Genomic DNA, 11,706 nt, shown 5'->3' with positions numbered 1-11,706 from the left:
TAAAGTGCAAAAAAATTCTATATTCCCATACAAATTATTGCAGAACTCATACAATGGCCGAACATGATTTATTTAGTTGTGGTTGTTCTCCCAGAACTGAGCTTGAAGCCAATCAATTGTCCCCTTTTGCACCTGGAATGCCTTGGCCAAGACATCATCTGAGATTGGTGGCTTTGATCCAAAGACTGCGTTGGCAATAGTTATAGCCCCAGGGTTCTGGCTACTTAGTGCCGCGATTGCGACTGCTGGCTTGTCATGTTTAGGATTGAATTGGAAGTGGATGAGCCCTTGGGGGAATACAAACACATCACCCTTCTTGAGAACCTTGGTGAATAGCTTGTTGCCATTGTCTGTGTTGGAGGTGACAAATCCAACATAGAGTGTACCCTCAAGCACGGTGAGAATCTCCGTGGCACGTGGGTGGGTGTGTGGCGGATTCTGACCTAATGGTGCATAGTCAATGCGAGCCAACGAGATACCTAGGGTGTTGAGTCCAGGCAACTGCATGACATTGATCAAAGTGACATTGGATCCAACCTTGCTTTTCATTGTGTCCCTAGGTTTGTCAAGGTTTGCTGCCTTGAAAAAGTCATCTGCATTCACAGCCATGGGGTCCTTGCAGACAAATCCATTCACCTTCACTGCATATACAAAGACAGAAAAATAGGTACATAACGATCAGAAATCATTATAATTAGGACATACATAAAACTCTAGTTTCTGTTCTGACAAATAATTCCAATTTGATATGTGATTTAGTACAACAAGACATAGTGCATTATTTAATGTTAGTGCATGGATACCTGGAGAGTGTATGTCGGCAACACAGAAGTCCTGGAGCGGGCTTGGGTCAGAAGCAATGGCCTGAGAAGTGACCAATGCTAGAAAAGAAACGAGGAGAAAGTAGGTGGCTGGAGCCATCTTGTTGTCTCCGAACTCAGCTATAGCGAGCTTCTCGTTGAGTTTGTGTCTCTGTTGATGCTTTGGGCATGGGGATATTGCGTTTATATAGGCTTGCCACAGCGGCAAGTGTGGTGACGTGAACGTGTTAATGACTGAAAACTTCCAAGTTCAACCTACCAACAGAAGAAACAGTCTCCGGCTCGTAGAACCTGCACATGAAACAACACAATTATCTTTTTACTATACCAACCTTTTCAAACCTACCTTGCTTTTAGTATTTTCATTTCACACGCATTCCAGTAAACAAATATTATGTGATCACTTTGGAACGTGTTCCTTCTTTTCTTTTGTGTTTTTGGGAGGAAGGGTCATGCTAATTACCTTTCGAAAAAAATCTAAAAAATGATTCAAATAGTCCACATTCATGCTTGTGCTCACATGCTATAGAAATTAGAAAGGATCAACTCCTCGCTAACAAAAGATAGAAAGAGTCAACAGTGTGAAAGCCTCAATCTTTATTTTGCGCCTTGATTATATAAATATCTAACAATCTCCATGTCGTCATTTGTGACCACATAAGTCATAGCAGATTCATGTTCCCAATGTTAACTTGGTCAGCATTTTTTGGGGAGCTAACATACATGAATTAATTGAGTGGAATGCTTCCACAGGTAGCAAGTTGGGGACGAACTGGTAAAAGCCCCCGTTCGGTTAGGGACGTTCCTAGCATGGAACCGTTCCAGCGTTATATAAATTATCGAAGCAAGTGTCCGGCATGGAAATCAGGTGAAGCTTCTATATCTACCAGCGAGGTTATTTTTCTATTATATACACATAATCCCTGACTTTTTCGTATATGATATCGTCCGCACTTCATTAACTTCCTGCTGCATCTTCTAGTGACCTTAGATCGATCAAGAAAAATAACAGAACTGCGCCACACCTGGCCCGTGCTTAATTGTGTTGGTTCAAAAATTCCGGTCCGGTGGCAAAGAATCTCTGCCGGTGCGTGTTACCCGTTCGCAATATCCGGTAGTAAAATTGGAAACACATGGTTGATATATTTGATAAGTGACAGCGATAGTATAGAGCTAATATCAATGGAATTGAGGTTGTATAGTGTCATGGCCGTTTTGAAGAACAAAACCATGCAGAATAGCCATATAATATATATATATATATATATATATATATATATATATATATATATAACAGGAAGTCCACATATATAACAACATAATGAAAGATATCAAAAAATAATGTTATTAGATAACGTATACATAGTTATATTACACTTACATCAGAGTATCACGGAACGGTATAATCCTGAGGCTCAATCTTCATAGGAATAGCTGACTCAGGGCTGCGTAAGCTAAACACTTTGGGTAGTTTTCTGAGAACGTCCTTCGTGTTGGGAATATGCCCTAGAGGTAATCATAGAGATGATGATATATATTATGAGCTCGATGAATATTCATTATAGACAAACTTGTATCAGTTGACAATTATGTGAATTGTTTGTGAAACTCTTTTACTTGAATGGTTATTCTAAAGTTGTCCCTAATCAGAGTTCGTGTGAGAACACACATGAATATTAGATTAGCACGTGTATTAGTTGATGACTATGTTTCATAAGTCATAGACATAGAGATGTCAAACTAATAATGTGGGCACATGTATGGCATGGGGCTGGACTGACCCAACCTGATATGTTCTTATTATCTCTTTATACATCATGTACATTGTGTCCGTAGACCTGAAATTGTTTTATGTTCTCAAGATGTGAAACGACCTACTTGGAAACTATTAAACGCTACTCCGTAACAGGGTAGTTACAAAGGTGGTCTTCAGGTTTGTCAAGAAACATACAATGAGGCATAGAAAATCAAGATGGAACTTGCCTCTCTGTGTGAGAGAGATATCACTAGATCACTCAAGTGATTGGATCAACAAATGCATGGCCATCCTTGGGTTAAGTATTAAGCCACGAGTTGAACCAAATATCGTGTGGCAAAGGAATCACATGTATGTATTTGTAGTGGTTCATCTGATATGATCTTTGCATGCGTATTGGAGTTGTCACGCTTTGCTAGAGGCCGCTGTCAACTATTGGGCAAATACGAGTACTCGGCCCATGTCTATATATACGTAAACCCATAGGGTCACACGCTTAAGGGGTTGGGAGCTTAATTCGGATTGGACCTGAATTTTACAAGGCTTAGGGTTTTCTAATTGGGCTTTCAACTCAGGGCTGATTGGAGGACGCCTATAAAAGAGAGGGTAGGGGCGGCCAGGGTTTCTCACGCCATTAGGCAGCCACCGCCGCTCACCCACGTTCACGCCAATTGCTCCTCGCGGACCTAGCAGTCTGGAGGCGCGACACTTTCTCCCTGTACATGTGGGATACCTCGGAGGTGCTGCATCTGGAGCACAAGGACGAACCGCGCGAGAGGGATTGATGTGGCGGACGACCACACAACCGCACAACACTGCTACTACGCGCATGACTAAAGCAAGTCACTTCTACTGCACTTGTGCGTCTACCGGTAATCCCGTGATCTATAACTAACAGTTGATCCTGGTTTATGAGGTCGAAATTTTTGTTTTCTGGCTAGCGTAGCATCCTCATAATCCATCACTTCATGACTCCATCACTCTTCTAATCAAATCTTTCTAGTAGACTGGAGTGGTGGGAAATAACAAGAGGTTCATGAGGCTCAAAAATCTAAGAATGGTTTGTTTGCATTTAGATTTTAAGTATGCAAAATGTTTAGCATTAATAGCATTCAAGGCAGTATTCATTCCCATGACCACATGGTCAATGTATACAAGAATAGAGAATAATACATAACACTACTACAAAATTCTTTTTCTAAGGCGAGCAAAAAGGATTTTTCTAAGGCGGGCAAGATAAACGCCTCCAACAGAAGGTCACAGTTAACCAAGCATTAATAGAGGCATTTGCTTGCCCGCCTTGATAAATAAATCAGAAAACATAAAAAAAAGCCCATCGATGAGCCCGCTGAGCCCATTGACGGGCCCGCCAAGCCCAATCCACCATTGCCACCACCCTGCTCCTGACGCACGGGCTCCGACGCCGCCGCCCTTATAGCCTCACATCGGTCCCCGTGCGGCGCCGCGGCTGGAGAGGGTCGGACACCACGCCACTAGGAGAGGGTCAAGCAGCCAGGGCTGTGGGGCTGGTGAGGAGCCAAAGGGCCTCCAGACACCGCCGACGGAGAGGACACACCACCCTTGCCACGTCGCTGCCGAAGGAGGGGGACGTGCCCCCATGCGCCACCGTCGAAGTGGGAAAGGCCGCACCCCTGTGCGACGCCGCCGGAGTGGGAGGACCGCGCCCCCGCAACGCCACTGAAGGAGGGGGTCACGCCCCCGTGCGCCGCCGATGGAGTGGGGAGGGCCGCGCCCCACCCCCACGACGCCACTAAAGGAGGGGGTCGCGCCCCATGCGCCACCGTCAGAGTGGGGAGGGCCACGCCTCCCCACGATGCCACCGAAGGATGGGGAGCCACCTGCTTGCGCCACCGCAAGGAGAGGCTAGAGCGACTCGTGCGTGGCTAGGAGAGCAACCCACTCTCGGTTGGGAATGAGGTGGCTGGGGAGGGAGGGAGTGAGGGGATCAGTTATCTAGGAAACCCTTACTTATGTTTATATACTGCTCGCTCATATCGGGCCTCATCTCTGGTATTGGGCTGAGAAATTGTATTTGGCTGGCTAGATTTTAGGAGGCGGGCAATGAAATATTACCGCCTCGGTTAATGATTTACTAAGACGGTTGAGTTATAATGCCCGTCTTGATTAATAGGCATTAACCGAGGCGGTTATATTACATTGCCCGCCTTGGTTAATGGATTTTAGGAGACAGTTATTTTTAACCGCCTCGGTTAATCTAAGTTGTTAACCGAGGCAGTTCCAAATTGTGGCCCGCCTCCGAGGTGGTTTCGAAGAGGTCGCGGTTAAGTTATTTTCAACATTCTTAATCATCATTCAAAATCATTAACATCAATCAACAGTGATCCTGTATTCCGTCAGTTTTCCAGATCGCCGGTAACTGTGGGCACAGCTAATATACCAGACTATTAAACTTTGCACAGAGATGTACACTTTCACTATGAGTCATAATTCTCAAGTGCATGGGTTTGGGTTTCAAGGTCTAGTACACCAGGAACCATATAGAGCCACTCAAAAGTTCGTGAAGGTTTGCAACCGGCGAGCAGATGTAGAGCCCTCCTTTCTAATGACATAATGACGCACAACTTATACACATAAGGACAGAGGCCGCACTATACTCGAGTCGACAATTCCCTTTTACGCCCTTTCACGTAACCTCTAACAAGCTAGAAAATATCCTTAAGCAACTAGAGCCAGAGCCATGTAGCCGTCACATATGTATGAATTGTCCCAGCTTTTGCCAAGTCCTTACGGAGGGTCAAGATCAATCAACAAAAGCTAGACCTCTTTTCACCCTTGTAGTTGATGTTGCTAAAAAGCATCTTTTAATGTTTATTGCATATTTCAATATTCATGTTACAATATCATGGTCATAAATTCAGCACTAGAATGAATACTACCCCAATACATAACAAAAAAAGTATCAAGGTATTGAGGATATCAAACATCTATGATTTCACTATAAGGTTGTCAAGGTGGACACATGCATATGATATACTAAAAGTGTATAGGTAACAAGAAATAGTCCCAAGTTATACTTGCCTTAAATACTTGCTTTTCACTCAAGGTCAAATGCTTGAAATCCTTCGGTCTTCTCTTTTGTAGCTTCTGCCCCCAACGCCCATATACAGTCCTCTTTCTACTCTTAGCAAGTACCACGCATAGACAAACATACAAGCAATAAATGAAAGCAACTAAGGACAGTACACCAATCAATAAAAATGTATTAAAACTAACTTACACATTAATATGAGCATACAGATACAAAAAACACTCTAATAGGAGCTACGGTGTAAAAGAAATAACGACCGAAAGATTTACGAGAGTAAAGATTATATGCGTATTATTTTAATTACAAACCATGTGAAAGATATTTAGTCATTTTAAATTTTAGTTGAAAAGCTAAGTTACTAGTCATATTTTATTTGCAAACATATCTCATGTTATTTAAGTCATTATAGTTTACTTTGAAAAGAAATAAACTGGTGAGAGCATCTACTCAAAATCATATTTAAACTAAGCGAATTAGTATTTAAACACATATTTTTTATTAGCAACTAGTCGCACGTATAATTTACCAAGGTATAATACTTATATTGATTTTAATTATTAAACTAGTTGCAAGTATTATTAATAAAGTTAATATTTTTAATTATAATATTTACAAGTATGGCATATTAAGACGTCAGTAGTAGTATGTAGATTAAGTCAACAAAAATCTAATGTAATTTGAATGGACTAAGATGACATACCTATAATATTTTAATTATAGATTAATTACAATCATATTAATCAATTGAATATTTAGCTATATATATAAAACATATGACATGTAAAAATATCAAGACTACTGCGTAAAGTGCGTCAACATGAATCTAATGCAACTTGAATGAAGCAAAACAAAATAAGATGATGAAACGGTGGAGATTACAAACCAAAAGAAACGATGATGACGATGACTAGAGGCGATGCAGTAGAGAGGTGACACAAAAAAATTTACTACCATGGAATTTCCTGACTTGGGGCTCCATTTACGGTATTTTTGGTTGTTTCTCCTTAGGGGTTTATATATATATATATATATATATATATATATATATATATATATATAGGAAAATTTCTTTGTACACATACGTGTACTTACTCTCATCTTCAATAAACTACATTTTGTATGTATTCATACTTTTTATCGGTTTGAGTATGTTTATATACTCATATTAAGATACTCTAAATCTTACCACGTGAAAAATTTTCAAAAAAAAAAATTTAAATATATTACTAAAATGCCACTACTATATTATATACAATAAGTATAACCATATACTCTATGTATGCATGCATACTTAACGTACATATCACTATAGACTATAGATGGTCTAGTATGATCATATACTTTGTCTATATACATTTCATCCGGTCATATATACCTTAAATATAGAGATATATACATGAGAGTAACTACACGCGCGTGTAAAAGAAACGCGTCCTATATATATATATATATATATATATATATATATATATATATATATATATATATATATATATATATATATATATATATATATATATATATATATATATATATAAGAGAGAGAGAGAGAGAGGGGAAAACTCTTCATATCTACATCTATTAGCAATATGGTACTAATTGATGTTGCACATTCCACATTTACTAATAGGTCTAATTATTAAAACTGATTAGTAATTAAGGACATGGCGTTGGATAAAAATTAAGAAATTTATTTCTGGAATTAATTAATTTCATGGGTAAAATAACTCAAGAAAAGTCCAAAATTATTATTTAAGACACGAAAAATATTCCAAAGGCTCCGAAAATTCAGAGAAAAATCTCCGAGACATTATGGAACATGAGGAAACCAAATAAAGTATTTGGAGCCTATGATAAGATCGTTTAGAGCATCTAGAAATTAGATTATGCTCATAGAAAAGTGAGAACAAGTTCTAGAAAAATAGTGAAATAATTTCCCGTAAATTTTTAGAAATTGATTGATAGACAAGAAACTCAAGGGAGTAATGTATATTACAAAGAAAAGATTTTTAGAAGCTCTAAACAAAAGTTTAAGCTGAGAAATAAGGGATTTTATTGTAGAAAAAGATAAAGACGTGCAGAAGAAGAAAGATCGTCCTACTAAATGCATTTTGAAGAATTTGCTCACTATCAACACAGAAAAGAGCAACAAGCAACCATGTCATCAAACAAAAATCCCATCAAATTAATTTAGAGAGGTTTGAAGATTCATATTCTTATATAAGTAGTTGACACTATATAAAACTAAATTTATGATATGTTATCCAAATATCAAAATATAATGTTTTCTATGGACAACCCAAATTTAAAAATTTTGGTGTGTGACATATAGTTACGAGTGTGTGTAGTGGTAGGCAAGAATGTTAGATGGAGAAGCAACCAAAATAAAAGTTGTACATCTCGCAAAGTATTATGAAACTTTGTACTTCATAACCTTTTTGTTTCAAGTCATTTTGATGCTAAAATATATGTTTCACAAGATTATAAAGAGTTAATACAAAAGGAATCCATATTCTCTCTAGTCTCAAGTGAGAGTGTAGTTGTAGGGAACGATCTCGAATGGAGAAATGACCAAAGCAAAAATTATAGATCCAGAAAGGTATATGCAACTTTCTAGTTGATAACGTTTTCATTGAAAATCATCCATGCAAGGAAACTTATGTTGAGATGCTCTGCAGTTAGGGGCAGCGACTGCAGGGTATCTCACCGTTCGATGATATCGAACCACAATTGACTCCCAACGCTTTGTTTGCACCTGGCCTTATTTAGTTCACTTCAAAATTCCTAAATTTTTTTCGTGATTTTCTATTATATTGAATCTTTGAACATATGCATAAAATATTAAATATAGTCGAAAAATAAAAATTAGTTGCACAGTGTGCCTATAATTTGCGAGACAAATCTTTTGAGCCTAGTTAGTACATGATTGGACAATAATTATCAAATACACATAAAAATACTATATTAGCCAAAGCCAAAAATTTTCGCGAACTAAACAAGGCCTGAGTCTTCCAAGCACTGCTGAGCCTTGGCCAACCAACACACATTGTTGCTCGCGTTTTTGGCGCGAGATACGCATGCTCTTCAGGCCTTGTTTAGTTTCTAAGAAATTTTGTAATATTTTTTGAGATTTTCCATAACATCGAATCTTGCAGCACATATATAAAGCATTAAATATAACTTAAAAAAATAACTAATTGTACAGTTTATTTATAATTTGTGAAGCGAATGTTTTGAGCCTAGTCTTATAAGTCATATTTTTTGTGCCAGTCAACAGTGTTTTTCTTTCACAATAAATCAGCAAACAGTATTTTCAGTCATGACTTTTGAGACCAATGAACAGGTTAGTGCATGATTGGACATTGTAACACTACCTCAGATGGAGAAATGATCAAAATTAAAGTTGTAGATCTCAAAATGGTATACATTTTTGTAGTTGACAACTTTTCATTTGAATTCGTTTAGGTCCCAAATACTCAGTTAAAAACAAGATGAACATATAATAGGGAGGATGAAAATCCCAAATGGACACAAGTTTCTTACGAGTGGATTGGTTAGGTGACCAACACGCGTGGAGCCTGAGGTCACGAGTTCGAGCACTGGCAGCTGTGCGAAGCTCATGTGTTCCCACGAAAAATCGCGTGACTTGTGACTACAAAAATTCTGGGAGATGGCTGAGTGTCATGGTGGTAGATAAGGATGAAAACAGAACGGAAATATCCCGAACCGAACCGTTTTCTATATTGGATCCGATTCAATTCGTATTTTCTTGTTCGACTTTATCGTTTTCGTATTTTAGATGTTTCGTATTTAAAATGTAAAAGTAGAAAACGGTTTAGACATTTTTCGACCATTTTCTACTTTTCTACTTTTAATTTGAAATATTTCGAATTCAAAATTTGGTTTAAACCGAATTTAGTCAATTGCACGGTCACACAGCCCAATTACAGAGTACTCACCATGCATCTGTGTTCTTTCTACTAGTGGCTAGCTATGTTCCTGTTAGCTATTAATTACTTGTTCTTATTTATGTGTGGGCTATTGTATTAAATGCCTAAGACCAAGAATCATGCACTTTTTAATTATTATATGCACTTAAACTTGATCGTGTATATACTTAGTTATGCACTTAGTACTACACATCGGTATTTCGTATTGAGTTTTCGTATATCGACCGTGTTCGACATAAATCCGCTCGAATTGGTTCGTTTTCGAAATGCTTGATATTTCGTAAGTTCGCGTTCGTTTTCGTGTCCGACTTTACCGTTTTTGTTTTCGTTTTCGTATTTCAAATATAAAAATAGAAAACAATTTAGGAGTTTTTCGACCGTTTTCATCCTTAGTGGTAGAGCAACAACATGGACACAATTACAATTATAGCAGAGAAATAGTAACCATTTATTTTATTATCATTAGTAGAATTGAAATAATAAAAACATACAGTAGTATGTAAACTGCAAATAAAGCTCTATATTCCCATACAAATTATTCCAGAACTGATACAATGCCCAAACATGATTTATTTAGTTGTGGTTGTTCTCCCAAAACTGAGCTTGAAGCCAATCAACTGTCCCCTTTTGCACCTGGAAGGCCTTGGCCAAGACATCATCTGAGATCGGTGGTTTTGATCCAAAGACCGCGTTGGCAATAGTAATAGCCCCAGGATTCTGGCTGCTTAGTGCAGCGATTGCGACAGCTGGCTTGTCATGGATTGGGTTGAATTGGAAGTGGATGAGCCCTTGTGGGAATACAAACACGTCACCCTTGTTGAGAACCTTAGCAAATAACTTGTTACCGTTGTCAGTGTTGGATGTGACAAATCCAACATAGAGTGTACCCTCAAGCACGGTGAGGATCTCTGTGGCACGTGGGTGGGTGTGTGGCGGATTCTGACCTAATGGTGCGTAGTCAATGCGAGCCAACGAGATGCCCAGGGTGTTGAGTCCAGGCAACTGCATGACATTGATCAAAGTGACATTTGATCCGACCTTACTTTTCATTGTGTCCCTAGGCTTGTCAAGGTTTGCTGCCTTGAAAAAGTCATCTGCGTTCACGGCCATGGGGTCCTTGCAAACAAATCCATTCACTTTCACTGCATATACAAAAATAAAGGAAAATAGTTACACTCAGATCAGAAAACATTAGGACATATTGTTTCAATAAAAAGAAAACATTTGGATAAGCATAAAAAATATATTGTTTGTTGTGACAAATGATTATTATTATCCTCAATTTAGTACCAGAATATAGTATAACTTAAAGTGAGTTCATGGATACCTGGAGAGTGTATGTCCGCAACACAGAAGTCCTGGAGCGGGCTAGGGTCAGAAGCAATGGCCTGAGAAGCGACTACTGCTAGAAGAGAAACAAGGAGAAAGTAGGTGGCGGGAGCCATTTGGCTTAATTTTCCGCTCGCTAGCTCTTTAGTTTGTGCTCTCTGAACTCAGCTTATAGAGAGAGCTTCTTGAGTTTGTGTCTTTCAGGGATGATGTGTTTATATAGGCTGGCACTGGGGGGCAAGTTTAATGACTGAAAAAGTCCAAGTTCAACCTACTTTTGCAGAACCAGTCTCCGGCTGCTACAACCTGCGGATTAAACAACACAATTATCTTATTACTATATCAACCTTTGCAAATTAAACCTACGTACCTTGCTTTTAATATTTTCACACGCATTACACTAACAAATCCATTGTGATCTCTTTGGACTTCTTTCTTTCTTCGGTGTTTTTGGGTGGAAGGGTCATGCTTATTATCCTTTAGAACTAGTTCTAAAATATTAGGAAGTAACCATAAATGGGGTTATTCGTAGTAACTACGATATATTTATCTAAATTTTAACACAGGTCTCCTTTTGGACGGCCTGGTTTATTAATTGTTGATATGGAGAGATAATTTGTTTTCTAATAGTGATTATGACATTCGCAGTAATCAGGTTAGCTGATGCTTGACTGCGATAGTTGCGTAAACAACAATAATGGAGCAATGGTCGATCCATGCGTTTGTGCTTACGTAAGGATAGAAAGTGTCAACTCTGATCCTCATAATTCCGTACCAAGG

The 11,706-nt window shown here is 38.6% G+C and overlaps 2 protein-coding genes across 2 annotated transcripts; both read right to left on the bottom strand.

Moving 5' to 3' along the window:
* LOC8071124 (germin-like protein 12-2) lies at positions 1-963 on the bottom strand. Its single transcript, XM_002443927.2, has 2 exons — positions 804-963; positions 1-641 (listed from the first exon to the last, which is right to left on the bottom strand). The coding sequence occupies exons 1-2, from the start codon at positions 919-921 to the stop codon at positions 73-75; spliced, it is 687 nt and encodes a 228-aa protein (XP_002443972.2). The 5' UTR covers positions 922-963; the 3' UTR covers positions 1-72.
* Positions 10,036-11,115, bottom strand: LOC8071135 (germin-like protein 12-2). The gene is made up of 2 exons (XM_002443938.2): positions 10,925-11,115; positions 10,036-10,739 (listed from the first exon to the last, which is right to left on the bottom strand). Exons 1-2 carry the CDS (start codon positions 11,040-11,042, stop codon positions 10,171-10,173), a joined length of 687 nt encoding a protein of 228 aa, XP_002443983.1. The 5' UTR covers positions 11,043-11,115; the 3' UTR covers positions 10,036-10,170.

Source organism: Sorghum bicolor, chromosome 7, assembly GCF_000003195.3.
Source record: "Sorghum bicolor cultivar BTx623 chromosome 7, Sorghum_bicolor_NCBIv3, whole genome shotgun sequence".
NCBI lineage: Eukaryota > Viridiplantae > Streptophyta > Magnoliopsida > Poales > Poaceae > Sorghum > Sorghum bicolor.
Note: the sequence above shows the minus strand (reverse complement) of the source record. Positions and strands in the feature narration are given on the sequence as shown.